At 37.8% G+C, this 16,134-nt stretch overlaps 1 protein-coding gene across 1 annotated transcript in view; it reads right to left on the bottom strand.

The window, feature by feature from the left end:
• Nucleotides 1–16,134, bottom strand: part of LOC126281220 (calpain-D-like) — a 441,331-nt gene that overhangs the window by 38,764 nt on the left and 386,433 nt on the right. The window contains exons 10-12 of the mRNA XM_049979967.1: nt 15,854–16,040; nt 11,004–11,201; nt 531–695 (exon numbers count right to left, since the gene is read on the bottom strand). Coding sequence (XP_049835924.1) covers nt 531–695; nt 11,004–11,201; nt 15,854–16,040 — 550 coding nt within the window. The remainder of the gene's footprint in view (nt 1–530; nt 696–11,003; nt 11,202–15,853; nt 16,041–16,134) is intronic.

Below are 16,134 nucleotides of genomic sequence, written 5' to 3'. Positions count from 1 at the left end.
TGAGGAGGCACGTTAAATAGTGGACTAGATTTCTTGATATAGAACACTATACATTATCCATTATTGATGGTGGAGAAGGCATTAAAATTGGCACACTTCTCATACGTGAAGTTTATGACTATTACTGTTGTTGTTGTTGCTGCTGCTATTGCACAAAATAAATTTATTTACATAACATCCATGTCAAAGGAAAAAAAAGAAAGAACTATAATTTTCTGGTGAAAATGTAACTTCTTCTGAGCCGCAAGGGATTGGCCAAGCGGTCTAGGGCGCTGCAGTCATGGACTGTGCAACTGGTCCTAGCGGAGGTTCAAGTCCTCCCTCGGGCATGGGTGTGTGTGTTTGTCCTTAGTATAATTTAGGTTAAGTAGTGTGTAAGCTTAGGGACTGAGGATCTAAGCAATTATGTCCCATAAGATTTCACGCACATTTTTTTTAACTTCCTCTGATGTTTAAATCAACATACGTATTTCTTAACATTGGAAAGAAGCAACAACATAGAGATTAGCCTATAATCAGAGTGTGCTTACCTTTGTCCCTCCTGAAATAATGTGAATTCAGCTTCAGTTGGTTCAAGCACAGTCAGCAGCACACATGACAAGTGATCCAGGGAGGACAGAGGTGGTAGTGTTCCTCTTAAACGGACTTCATTCCACCCAGAACGCACTTTGCAAATATCAATGCAATCAAAATACCTGTAACAAAACCAGCTTTTCATTATACAAACATACAAAATTTTGTGTATGTAACCTGTTACTGACTTGACCCACTTCATCTTTATAGAAATTATAGAACTATTTAATATGGAATTAATATACTGAGGAAAGTTCTGCCAGAATGTAAATAAATAATTGATGAGTAAAGAAGACCGCTCACTGAATACCAGTAGTGTTGAATTGCTGGTCCTTGCAGCAGCCAGAGACATTGGTCATGTATATGTGAGTCGCACGTATGTTAATGTGCGTGTGCTTCCTACTTCAGAAGAAGGTCTTTGGGCCAAAAGCTAAAATGTATGCAGTCTTTTGCTATACTTGTCTGCAACTCAATGCATAGCAGTCTGTCCTTTTCATTATATTATTATTATTCCAGTCTGCACTTTCCATTGTTTAATAACTAGGTTGCATCTTTTCAATTAAAACTATCATGAACTAGGAGAGGAGCCAGTCGCATGCTTTCCCCATCTTTGCCAGATCACAGAACAATGTTCGTCTCAGTTTTTTTAAAAAAAAAAAAACATTTATCAAGAAAGGCATATTCAAATACAACTACATTCTGCTCCACAGCACTGAATGCCTTACCATGTAATATTTGTACACAGCATGAAAAATTCTGTTATCATAGATCCAAAGTTATTGGTGTTTTTATTTCAAGGTAACTGCATTTTAATCCCATTGTTTTCTGATATCACATTTTTTTCTCTGTACCTAAAATTTCATTTTTTTCTAAAGCTATATGCAACTTATTTGTTAAGAATACTGTAATAAATCTCTTGCTTAAAGTAAGATTCAGTATATGTATCATCCAGGTTGAAAATTAATATTCCATCATGAAAGGGTGAAGTTCATTGGAATGACAAATAAAGAGTCAAGTGAGTTGACCAAACAGTTTAACCAATGGCTTTTGTCATGTAAGAAATCTCCCAAATAAATTCAGCACTGATAATGGGTGATATAGTTAGAAAGTAAAGTCGTATGACATTATTGGAAGGAAGTTTCTCTTTGGTATCTTTCTTTTCTGAATCTTAAAGTGTTGTGTCTTATGGCTGTGGTAACTGCATGTAGAGTACAGTGCTGTATTTGTGTTATTGGAAACATTCAAATAGTAGTTGCTATTGCTTTCTTTAAAGTTACATGACAGCATGGTCATCAGTCTTCATCAAAAATTAATGACAAACTTATCAAAATAGTACAGTAGCAATATAATAGCCAAATATTGAAAAAGAGAAATACATGACAAAATTCAAAAGTATATGAAGAGCTGCAAAAATTATTCTGAAAATTGTGAAACACACATGGTGTTCCTTGCAAATGCCTTGTGAAGAAGCTGGAGAGACACAACAGTCCAATAGCCTCAATACTTTTTCATTGTTATGACTCAAAACAAAGGACAGGCCCCAAATCAGACCATGCATTCTCATTGGCAAAAACAGGGTGCACTCAACTTAAAAGTGACATACTGATGTTCACACACCATACATTCTTTCCATCAGAGGAGGAAAGAATATGCACCAAAGAACAGTGACTAGTTCTGAGGTAGTTTCTCCCTCAGTAGATAGAAGAAGCTATATCATGGATAACTGGTTTACTTTACGGTCCACAGAATTTTGTCTCTCACTACAAGTAACCCCTCCACACAGTACCACATGGCCATGTGCATCAAGAGTAAGGTCATTGCTTGCAGAATTACTTTAAAATTTGTCACAGTATTTTCTATACATGCCTCCTAGGATGTTCATCCGTAAGTTCATTTCCATGAATTCCCATATGTCCTGGTAGCTAGCAGATTAGCACCTCCTTCCCTATGTTTTTAAGTTAATGAGGGTATACTGGATGGACTGAACTGGTTTCTCTGCTGAGTATGTGTACTGGATAGCTTTCAGTGCACTTATGGGCTCAAACCAGATGAGGAACTCTGTAGGTAGCTTTAATACTTCTCTTCTACTCCAGTGTTTGTCAAGATTGCATGCCATTGACAGTGAGTTTGTTTGGTAAGCAAATCTCGAGATCATGATCAGGACAAACAGCTGAGCAATGAAGCTGGTTACTCCATGCTTAGTTCCCAGAGGTGTAAAATTATTAAATAATTGTAGTACTGACACCAGATGTCAGACTTTGGATGAATTCCAAAGTGCTGTCCCTCCCATATTACATAAAATCTAAAATTAGCTTCAGTCTCTTGAGACTCCAGACTCCACCCTTGGGCAAAAATTGGAATCTGTTCCACATGATATGCCACTGGGTCAGTTTTCACATGAATACCAAAAACTGTCACATGTGGACAATTAAAGAATGCCATTTCCATAGATAGATCCAAATATATTCAACATTCTTCCACCCACAATAAAACAAGACATTGGCAACACCTATCAATTTAAAAAAAATTAAAAGTTATGTCACTAACAACTTCTTCTACAGTTTAACTATATTCAAGGGTTGAGCATTCTGCAGCTGAAAGACAAATAATAATGATGTGCAAAAATGATTCTGTCCTCTCTTTTGCAGATAACTCTTATTTGGAAAAAAACCAATATAACCAACTAATATTAAGCTACCAATAGAAGATAAGCAACAGCTATTTACATAGCTGAGGCAGAGCACTTTTTTTGAAGTAGCAGCTTTTTCTTAATTTGCTAGCTTATTTTTCTTTCGGCATGACCACAAATAATATTAAGTAGTAAAGTGATAGCTATACGGATTAAGTTCCATGATTTGTGTGTATTGTTAATGTATACCTTGATCTGACCAAATTCTTAAAAGTTCTCCCTCTTGATCAGACCGAAGAACATGATGAATGAGTATGTGTGTTTTTGACAGGGCACCTAAGTAAGTAGCGTACTAGTGGCTGTGGGTCAGTTAAGTACTTATACACCTGTCACACTAGAAGGAGTTACCACTACAAAGATAGTAGCCACTCACCAGCCCTGGCATGGTCTTCAGATGCATAGTGCTTGCTTAACCATAACCCTGGTACTTCTGATAGCCACCTTCTCCTGTTAACACCAGTGTTATGTCTGAAGAACTGATGTGGGAAAGACCATGTAAGATCTCCATATTAGCCGCATGGATAGAAGTGACAGAGGATATTATGGCTTTAAGAGATATTGCAAACTTTGTCAACAGGAAAAGAGATGTCAGTGGTATGTTGCCTCATAAGTAAACTGTAGCGGCTAGCTGCCAACTACACAGTCAGGTTATCAACTTTAGAATTATATCATTAGAACACATACTGAAAGTGAGTCATATTCAATCTGGACTCCATGTCTTTTCTTTGCAGCTGTGATAACCTCTCAGGCACGTATGGCCCCTCACTGATTTAAGGAGAGTATTACAGTTCATCAGAGACAAGAGAGTCATCAGGAGCACCCCAGAAAAGTGTGATAGGTCTGCACCTCTTCTCTATAGTCATAAATGATCTGATGGATAGGGTGAGCAGCAATCTTCAATTGTTGACGAGATTGTAGTATATGGAAAAATATCGCTGTTGATTTGCTGTAGAAGGATACAAGATGACTTACATAAAAACTTTGGTGTGGTAAATGGCAGCTTGCTCTAAAATACTAGAAAAATATAAGCTATTGCAGATGAGTAGGTAAAAAGCTTCACACACATGACCACCAACTCCAGTATCTCGAACCAGAATGCTGGCCCAAGATGCTGGAGTTGGTGATCGTGTGTGCATGAGGTGTGCTTGCTTTTGTGCGTGTGTTTTACTGACAAAGGCTGTGGCCGAAAGCTTTATGTGAGTGTCTTTTAACTGTGATTGTCTGCAATTAGACATGTGTCTTCTTTATGGTAAGTAGCAAACTGTCTTTTCCTACACTGTTGATATTTCTACCTGGAGTTTTCATTGTTTGATATAAAAATCCTGTTATGTTCAAATACACTATTAGTGGTGTGCAGCTTGACATAGTCAAGCCAATTAGATATCTAGGCATGCTGTTGGAAATTGATATGAAACAGAACAAGCATGTAATGATGGTAGTAGGGAAGGCGAATAGTCAACTTTGGTTTATTGGGAGAGTTTTAGGAAACTGTAGCTCATCTACAAAAGGGACTGTGTACAGAACACTTGTGCAACCCATTCTTGAGCACTGCTCAAGTGTTTGGGATCCCCACCAGGTCATATTAAAGGAAGTCATCGAAGCAATTCAAAGGCATGCTACTCGATTTGTTACTGGCAGGTTTGATCAACTTGCCAGTGTTATGGAAAAGCTTCATGAACTCAAATAAGGAATCCATGGAAGAAGATGATACTCTTTTCATGAAGCACTACTGAGAAAATTTAGAGAACAAACATCTGACGCTGACTGCTGAACAATTCTACTTTCATCAACGTACATTTCCTGTAAGGACCATGAAGAGAAGGTAAGAAAAATTAGTGTTTATATGGAGGCATACAGACAGTCATTTTTCCTTCACTCCACATGCAACTGAATTAGGGAAGTAAATGACTAGTAGTGGTACATAGCACCCTCTGCATACACCATACGATGTTTTGCAGAGTACGCATGTATGTTACTGTAGATTTCGATGTTGATTTAGATTATTAGTATAACTTTCTTTCAAGACTCAGGAAAACATCTTGCCTCTCAAATGCAGTTGAACCGAGTGAAGATGCTGCCCCTATGAGGAGCCACAACACAGCATTATGCATTTTGTTTTTACCATGTGTTGCCTCATGCCAAAAAACAATGGATCCCAGAAGGCAGTGTTGCTGGCAGTTTCTTCATAGATATATTTAACCATTGTCGGCACTATGTCTCTCTGGTTAGTCTCACTGCACCTGTAACTGGGCATGTCCTAAATCATCTAGAACTCCTCTGGATACTAATATGGACTTAGTGAAACAACGTATATTATTCAGGAATGAGCCTCTCTTTGCTTTCATTAAAGGCTGCTAAGTACTCCGCAGTTGGTTGGCATCAAACTGTGCCGAGTCACATTACTGCTCCTCATTTACCAAATGAATGTTCACTACAGGAAGGGGTATGCAACACTGATAAGTGACAAGAAAACTTAGAAAAGAATGCTCTGTGACTTGGAGAATCTCATTAATATTGTAACTGAATCATTACTTGACACACTTGTTGCTCAAATACAACCAGTTCATTGTACAAGATTCAGTCAACCACTCTGAACATCCATTTTAAGAGCTATCATTTGGACATCAACTGTTTTGCTAGTTGTATGCAGAAATGGAAAGTGGTCATTTGGGTGCAAACTGTCAACCAATTCCCACTGATTGTAACAGTGAGGACTAGAGACCAAATCAAGAGACTGATGGCAGAGGAGTGCTCTGTATAAGTTCCACATTGTCTCCTCTACCCAGTGTTGAGGGAATATGATTCTCCTCTGCACGAAGCCCTCAACAGCACCCATGCCGACGGAGACCTATAGTATCATTGTCTACAGCTTCATTACGGAGCAAGCATAGAACAAATGATAACATTACATAGTATGTGTAATGTTAATGGAATTAGGTAAAGAGTTTGCTTATAAACATGGAGATATCATCTTTAACCCTTTACTTGCCAAGGTCATTACTTCTGTGAAGACTATAACCCCTCACAGGGGCATCAATGTCACTGAAATGTGCCTTCTGATGACAAACACACTGCTCTCACTTGTGGTGAATCATGACTTCTCCAAATTTTTAAAAATCACTCAAAAGCCAAAATTGCACAAAATATTTTTTATTCAAGACAACCGGTTTTAACAGTCTTTGCTGTGATCTTCAGGCTTAAACATCTTTTTATAGTGAAAAATATATTAAAAACAAAGATTCCAAGACTTACCAAGCGGGAAAACGCCGGCAGACAGGCACAAGAACAAAACACACAAACACACACACACACAGAATTACTAGCTTTCGCAACCGATGGTTGCTTCTTCAGGAAGGAGAGGGAAAGACGAAAGGATGTGGGTTTTAAGGGAGAGGGTAAGGAGTCATTCCAATCCCGGGAGTGGAAAGACTTCCCTTAGGGAGAAAAAAAGGAAAGGTGTACACTCGCGCACACACACACACGCACACATATCCATCCGCACTGTGTATGTGCGGATGGATGTGTGTGCGTGTGTGTGTGTGTGTGTGTGTGTGTGTGTGCGTGAGTGTACACCTTTCCTTTTTTTCTCCCTAAGGGAAGTCTTTCCGCTCCTGGGATTGGAATGACTCCTTACCCTCTCCCTTAAAACCCACATCCTTTCGTCTTTCCCTCTCCTTCCTGAAGAAGCAACCATCGGTTGCGAAAGCTAGTAATTCTGTGTGTGTGTTTTGTTCTTGTGCCTGTCTGCCGGCATTTTCCCGCTTGGTAAGTCTTGGAATCTTTGTTTTTAATATATTTTTCCCATGTGGAAGTTTCTTTCTATTTTATTTACATCATTTTTATAGTGAAACGTATTCATTTTATGCTGAACCTCACGCACGAGATGTCAGATGGGAAAAACTCAGCACATTACAAAGTTTGTCATCACTAAAACATTTACAAGCACAAAACATCTTGTCCAAAAGGCCAGGTCCATATACATCTCCAACCTATATGCTTGTTACACGATACAAATAGAGTACACAATAGCACATCTGTTTACGTATGCTGGACACATACTAAACAGTGCAAATCCACTTTAAATAATGTATAAGCACCTTGTCTCGAATAAGAAATATTTTGTGCAATCTTGGCTTTTGAATGATCCTTGACAATTAAAACAGGTTACCCTTCAATACTCTCTTAATGAGAAAATTCAATTCTCCAAATTTGTGCTGAACTTATTAACATTCCATTGGAGTATGGAAGAAATTTTACAGATGAGGTTTTTCCTTCTCATTCCTTTTTTCATTACATCCACATAATTGCACTTTGATGGGATGGGTTTGTAGTTATAGAAGCATGCACAGAGTTTATGGTACTAAAGAACTGGGAATGTTGAGGAGACTCCAGCTCAAGAACTTCAGGTGTGCCAAACATAACATTCAAATAGTAGGAACAATGTGAAAGCTCATGCCAGCACATTAAGTACTACTCTCAATTAGCCTGACAGCCCACATGCAACAAACTGATCATTGTAAACATACCAGCTACATATGGGCTTATGCTGATAACCGTGTTTCCCTGGGCACAACTATGTCATCTGTGAACAGCTTCTGAGAGCTACTTTTTTTGCATGAGGTGATTAATATTTTACAAAAAAAAAAAAGTTGAATTCACTGTCTGATTTGCAAGGCATATGACTAATGACTAGTTTTGATCATATATAATGACTGTCTACAAATCCTCATTTTCACAGTTGGTGATTGGTCAAAGTTTTTTGGGCAGAAGTGATCAGCTTGCAGTTACGCAATGAAAAGATTTTAACACACCAGTATTACACTTTTAATAATCATTTGTATTGATACACAACATATTACCCATGTAATGTAATGTGCATCAATAGAAATGGTTATCAAGGCTCCGATGCTTGCATGTTAAAATTTCTGGACAGAAGACTTTAATGTGTAGACTGATATTATATGGGGTAAACTTTTTTTAGCATTTTTAACAACTTTCAGTCCACCCTTTCCCTATTGTTGGGTTGGTTATTGTCCCTTCTGTTTTCTATGCATCTGCATCTTTGTATCCTTCCAGTGATTCAAGTAGGCTGTTTCATCTACATCTACGTGATTACTCTGCTATTCACAGTTAAGTGCCTGGGAGAGGGTTCAATGAACCACCTTCAAGCTGTCTCTGTACAATTCCACTCTCTAATGGTGTGCGGGGAAAAAAGAGCACTTAAATTTTTCGGCGCAAGCCCTGATTTCTCTTATTTTATCATGATGATCATTTCTCCCTATGCAGGTGGGTGCCAACAGAATGTTTTCGCAATCAGAGGAGAAAACTGGTGACTGAAATTACATGAGAAGATCCCATCACAATGAAAAATGCCTTCGTTTTAATTATTGTTACTCCAATTCATGTATCATGTCTGTGGCACTATCTCCCCTACTTTGCGATAATACAAAACGAGCCACCCTCCTTTGAACTATTTCAATATCATCCGTCAGTCCCACCTGATACAGATCCCACACCACACAGCAATACTCCAGAATAGGGTGGATAAATGTAGTGTAAGCAGTCTCTTAAGTAGATCTGTTGCATCTTCTAAGTGTTCTGCTAATGAATTGCAGTCTTTGGTTTGCTCTACCCAAAACATTATCTATGGGGCCGTTCCAACTTAGGTTATATGTAATTGTAATCCCTAACTATTTAATTGAATTTACTGCCTTCAGATTTGTTTGACAATCGAAATTTAGCAGATTTCTTTTAGTACTCATGTGAATAACTTCACACTTTTCTTTATTCAGGGTCAATTGCCACTTTTCGCACCACACAGGTATCTTATCTAAATCATTTTTCAATTTGTTTTGGTCATGTGATGACTTTACAAGACAATAAATGACAGCATCATCTGCAAATAACCTAAGAGGGCTACTCAGATTGTCTCCATTGTCATTAATATAGAAGAGGTACAATACAGGGCCTGTAACACTTCCTTGGGGAAAGCTGGATATTACTTCAGTTTTACTCTATGACTTTCCATCTATTAGTACAAACTGTGACCTTTCTGTCAGGAAATCATGAATCCAGTCGCACAACTGAGACATTATTCCATAGGCACACGGCTGTTTAGAAGATGCTTGTGAGGAACAGTGTCAAAAGCCTTCTGAAAATCTAAAAATATCAGTATAAAGAGCTAGTGGTGTTCCACAAGAATGATATTTTCTGGATCCATACTGCCTATGTGTCAATAAATCATTTTCTTTGAGGTACTTCATAATGTTCAAATACAGTATGTTTCAAAACCTACTGAAAATCGACATTAGTGATATGGGCCTCTAATTCAGCAGATTACTCCTATTTCCCTTTTTGGGTATTGGTGTGTCTTTAGCAACTTTCCAGTCTTTTGTTTTCCGTGATTTCCCTAAATCATCCTTCCCTCAGCCGAGCTTGCGCTCCGTCTCTAATGACCTCGTTGTCGACGGGACGTTAAACACTAAGATCCTCCTCCTCCTCCAGTCTTTTGGTACAGAACTTCCTGCGAGCGAGCGTTTGTATGCAATTGCTAAACATGGAGCTATTGTATCTGAATACTCTGAAAGGAACCTGACTGGTATACCACCTGGACTGGAAGCCTTGGCTTTATTAAGTGATTTAAGCTGCTTTGCTACACCAACAATACCTACTTCTATGTTTCTCATTTTTGCAGTTGTTCTTGATTGGAATTCATAAATATTTACTTCATCTACTTTGGTGAAGGAGTTTCGGAAAACTGTGTTTAATAACTCTGCTTTGGTTGCACTGTCATCAGTTTAAGAACAATTTACCTCTGTCTTGATATACTTTTTGTCTTGGAAGTGTTTCACAATTTTCTTCTCCAGTCTTCAGTTCTCTCTTAATATGACCCAACTAGCTCTCTCTGGGTCTTCCGATTAGTCTTTCCCCTAGCACATTTCTATCCAACTATTGTTTTGGCAGACAATTATCCTTTGCCCTCTTCACATGTCCAAACTACTTGTGCCATGCAGTGCTTTGTCTCTCCGTCACTGACAGATCCACTTGCATCTTTCCTCTGATGTCTTGATTCCTAATTTTATCTCTTCTAGTTTTCTGCAAGGCTGACTGCAGAAACTTCATTTCTGATTTCTCATGTTTCTTAATAATAGTACCTGATATATTTTCATTTTCCATTGTCCTCTCATATTTTCTTGCCTTTATCCAGAGTCTTAGATTATTAATCTACCTTGCCCCTGAAAAGTATTTTCTGCACCCTTTCCTCTTAATGAAATAACTTTTTTTCCAATTTTTTCAATGTGGTAATTATTATTATTATACCAGTGGTTGCTGTCAGTTGGCAAATAAAAAATTAGTCCGGCAACGTCACTCTGGACAATATAGAGCTAGTCTGTGGTGTACATGCCAAGAAGGGTGGGGAGGTGCCTGGGAAAAGTTTTAATGAGTACTTCTCTGTCGCACATACAATTATTTTTCATTTGTGGCAGTTCTCTTTTTCTGTTCATAGTATCAGTGGGCACAGGATTGCACAGGGTTGACTAGCAAGGAGAGCTGGATTTGTCTTTGGACTGAAGGCCACAAAAACACAGTGTCAGTACTTATTTTCCTCTAATTCTTTACCACTAATGCAATGTAAAGATTTTACACAATATAAAAATGTAAATACAAAGTGTACAAAAAATTTTATAATTATTTTGTAACTGTAACTGTACTGTAATGGAAAATGTTTTTTGAGTATTACTTGAGAACATCATCAAAAGATATCCAGAAAACACCATCAGAGGCTCCAAGAGGCATTAGCATCTCTCTCAGGTGAGGAGTCCAGATAGGAGAATCATCAGACCAGTCACCTTTCCATGAATAGTGGCCCCATGGATTGCGCAAACGAAGTAGTCTGTTGCCTTGTACATCACAAACATCCAGAACAGAATAGGCATGCCTGTAGATACAAAAGGAAATAAGTTATTTAAAAAGGCAAAAGGCAGTATACATGTAAGGATACAACTAATTTTTTTTATATTTGTATTACAAACTAATCAAAAATGCTTTTTTAAATTCTTGTTTCCCCTCAGTATGAATAAGTTTCTTTCTTTGGCTCTTACTTGCAACCCTATCGGATAGTGTCTCAATTTTTAAACTGCTCAATTTCTTTTTTATTTTTGTAAAAGAAAAGAGACTAATAGTCTTATGTAAAGTGATTTGTTTCTCAAACTTTGGTGGTTTTTTTTTTTTTTTTTTTGCTTGGTTTACACTTCAGATAAAATGAAATAGAGGATTGCTGTGTTAGAATGTCAGTCCTCCTTTAGCAAAAGCACATGAAATAGTTTTACTTGCCACTTGACTGGTGCCTTGTACTGGACATTGGAGTGACAGTTGAGTATAATATGGCACAACATTAGATATCAGTGCTTTTGATTGTTACCATGACTTCAGACACTTCACCTTCAAAATATTGTAGTTACTGCACTGTTCACATGCTACTTTGTCAAGACAGTATTGAGAGTCCCTTCATTTGCAGTTAACTACAGCTGCTGGAGGCAATTGCCTGGGCAGGAATGCTCTTATGACAGGAGTAACAATCGATTCGTTGATTCTCCTGGATTGTAACAGTGTATAGACAGATCACAGTGCAGCAAATCATTTGCCAGTTCATTGTCGAGCAGCTAACAGTGAACAACCAACCGTCCAGAGCCACCTTTTCCCTATGTGAAAATCATTGCTAAACACAAATACCTATGCTCACATGTCACAGGACACAGAGTTTAGCATAAATGTCTGTTTAAGGAGTTGGGCATTTTGAATATTGCTTCACATTGTATTTATTCTCTCATGATGTCTGGGTGTAAATAATTCACTTCAGTTTCAAAAGAAACAATGATGTATATAATTACCATACAAGAAGGGGGTGCACAATGCTGCAACAAAAATTTTTGATCACTTACCCAGAGATATAAAATGTCTGACAGACACAAAAATAAAATCTGAAAAAATAAAATTTGAAAAAACAAACTGTGAAAGTTTCTCTCTTATAAAACATACCAACTGACAACACCTGAAATGTTCAGAATGTAATGATATGTACAAATTAATTTGAGATGTCCGTATAAAATTACTCATTCCACATCATTACAATCTATCATGTGAAATGATCCATGGAACATGAAACTAACTAATCAGGAATGATGCCTTTGGGTATCCTGAGCATGAAAAAGAAGTCAGCTGGACCTATGAGTAATGGTGCACATTGGTAGGTACTCTTGGAGCTATTTTCATTCGGTGGATATCAGCACAGTGTCCACCTACATACGTAAGTGATAAGAATGCTTAACTGCTATGCAGAGCAACCAACTTCAATCCTCAGTGCTGTCAGGGGTTTTTAGTGAGTTAGAAGAGGCTGCTCTCAGCCTTGAGGTGCCTGTTAAGGAGTTACTTGAGCGAGAAGTAGCAGCTCCAAGGTCTGGGAAACTCACAAAGGCCAGGGGAACAGTGTGCTGACCACAAGCCCCTCCATACCACATCTAAATAAAACCACTGACAGAGAGTGGTGCAGTGTCTGGTTGGTACTGCTAGCACATCACATGGAACTTGTTACGTTTTCTGAGGATGAAATTGGGCTACTGATGCTTTCTTCACTGTGGAAAGAATATAGCAATTTATAGTCAAATTGGTGTAAGACAATCCCTGACAGTTGCAGTGGGCTAGGAACAACAGCTTTTTGCAGCTAACTCAACCAATCATGTAACTCTATTTTGTAAACATATCTATGGCAATGCAACAGTGTTGCCATAGCTATATAGAAGACTCTTGTTTTCACCTGCAGCTGTCAGTGCTACACACCAGAAAGCTGACAACAGCCTCTTAAGTCTACTTGACTGTATGTCTGATCAAATGCACCAGTTTGTTTGCTGACAGCACGTGCATGCAACCTATACCCTCAGCAAGACAATCCAGCACATCCTCATTCATGTATTGAATGTGAATAGTTTGAGGGGCACTTCATAGGCATGAAGATGATTGTGTGACCTCCCCAATCATCCGACCTCAATCCTGCTGAATATATCTGGGATGTCATCAACAAATCTCTTGTCCTTCTTCCTGAGATATGGGCTCTGTTTGAACAATCATTGATTGGGATGGCTCTCCATCACTTTTGGTGCCCTTTGGAATTTATGCCATGATCAGTCATGCCATCTGCCATCTCAAGGGAAAAAAGAAGATGCCGCAGTACTAAGTAGATGTCCGTAACTCATTTGTTCATAGGTTTATAACTGCACATACCTTATGGTAAACTTTTATTTATTTGTTTACCAGGAAGTAATTGTACCACATATCAGACAAGTTGAATGTAAAAAATTATTGCAGTTTGAGAAAGTATACTTTTTTTAGTTTTTTTTTATATCTGAAATCCAGTTTGCACTTCATATGAAAAAGATATCACATTGCTCAAGAAAAACTGACCAATAATTTTACAATTTAATGGCTTTCATCCAAACCAAGCACTCAGTTCACCTTGTTGCCTGTCAGAAATTTTACTATTTTATGCACTATAGAATTTATGTGGTTAAGTTTTCATGAGGTTTTTTTTATGTGTAAATGATTTGTCTGTTTACCATTTGTGCAGTCCATTCACCAATTACACAGTGTACTGTCTTTTTGATGTTTGCCATTATTTTCTATGAAAACTACTAATGTATTCATGTAAATATGAAGCTCCTAGCAAGAGATAAACAGATCTACCTAATTTAACACAGGAAGCAGCAGCTTAACCAAAGGAACTGTTTTCCAGCTAATCTTTAGGTTACATTTAGTTTGGGGAAATCACAGATAGTACTACACAGTATAGTGATAGTTTGCTGTTAATACAGTTCACACCTTAATTCCTTAAGATTTACTTCACTTCTGTCAATACACACTTAGACTCTTTTCACATTCATACAGGTTCTCCTCCTTAACGGTCTGTACAGAGTACGGTGAATGAATGAACTGTGTTTATTCAAATCTTAGTCTCAAAGCAGAATAACATAAAGATGCACATTTTTGGATAGTTTAATGTGAGCAAATGTGAGCAGGAATTAGAGAACAGCATAAATTTTACTCATATGTTGTTTTTAAAAAATAGTTGTTGGGAACAAATGTGTACATCAGAGCTATCATAAAGACATCTGCAGTCTCTCGGGAAAAAAAAAAGCTTCCAATTTTATACATAAAAGGGTACCATGTATGACATAATACTATACATTTACTCCATTTGCAAGCAAGTACCAAACCTGTTTTATTGTGAAATTCAGCTCATTCTGTTTGTTCACGAAATGCACAAGACGGTAATGTCAAAATGATGCGATGTTTATTGAAATCTAGAAGGTATCTGATACAGTTTTGCACTTTTGCCAAGTGGACAAAATATGAACTTGCAGAGAAATGGACCAGCTTTGTGACTGGAATGAAGACTTCATAGGAAATACAACTCGACAGATCATTATTACCATGAGAAATAATGTGTTATAGAGCCATATGTGCAAGTGTGGATGAAAAAATAATGCCTCTCATGTACTAAAAAATTAATGATTAACATATAAAGTTCCCTACTCAACAATACCATTCAGCACAGTCACCATGCATTTGTACACATTTCTGCCATCGATAAACCGAGAGAATAAATTCAGTTTGGTAAATTTCAGGATTTTGCTTCTTGACCCATGATTTTAAAGCTGTTTTAACTTTATCCATGGAGTAAGAACATGGAGATGCTGTATTGGGCATCAGCAATGTATGTTGGTGTGTGAAGAAGTTTGGTAATTGAGAAATGGATACTGCACGTATGCATGCTGCAGCCTGACAATATCTGTCACAGATATCAATTGAGGACAAGCTGATGAAGTGACTGAAGGAGACAGACATGTTAGAGTTCACAGACAACAGTGAAACCTATGTAACCACATTTAAGTAAGTTAGAACAGCAGTAAGAAAGTGATACCACTAAAAGATATTCATGCCATCATGCTTCATCACAATTATTCAATCCCCATGTCATTTTTCGCACACCAAGTAATTACAAAAATGGGTTGGTCAATGGTGCCTTGTGCACCCTACAGCCATGATTTGCCCCCATCTGACTTCTATCTGTTTGGAACTATGAAAGACAACTTATGTGGTTAGATATTCAATGACTTGGATGAGATTAAAACAGCTGTCTTGGCTCATCAGCATATTTTCTAAACATATGGCCTCCCATACAACTAATAAAAACCTTGGTCATATACCTATGGACATATACGACCCAACATCTCTTCTGTACTTGTATATTGTCTCTCTGTCCATTGATCATGTGTGTCATTTACTCTGTTTATCAGTCAATCTTAGCAGTTATTTATGAGTTCATGGTCTTATCCATTCTTCCGATACTTCTAGTGGAAAGAGCACAGACTTTTTTTTTTTTTTTTTTAAGGAACTTCAATTTTTAGCATTTGCTACTTTCAGTGACTTATCATTGTACCCCTTCTTCTAATTGATATTTCAGATATGTGGTGGCTATCTCCCTATTCTAAAACATTTATTCATTCTCACCAATCTATTATAACCTGTGCCAGCTACCTGGGGCGGAGGCCTTTGCGTTGATATTCTTCCTCATCGACTTTCATATTTCCACCACCACATGAGGCTCCCATGAGGAAGCGAGCCTGCCGTGAGCTCAACAACTGTGCCCATATTAGGTCACGGTCCAGCTCATCTTCTGATGGTAATGACGATGGCTGGAGGGGAACACTTTCACATGGAGCACCTACGAACAGCAAGAAGGAGAAGATTTTAGTTAATTTTAGGCAGAAGTATAATTAAAAGGGCATAATTTAATCAGAAGTTCTGTCTGTATTTAC

The sequence above is a fragment of the Schistocerca gregaria genome, chromosome 7 (genome assembly GCF_023897955.1).
Source record: "Schistocerca gregaria isolate iqSchGreg1 chromosome 7, iqSchGreg1.2, whole genome shotgun sequence".
NCBI lineage: Eukaryota > Metazoa > Arthropoda > Insecta > Orthoptera > Acrididae > Schistocerca > Schistocerca gregaria.
Note: the sequence above shows the minus strand (reverse complement) of the source record. Positions and strands in the feature narration are given on the sequence as shown.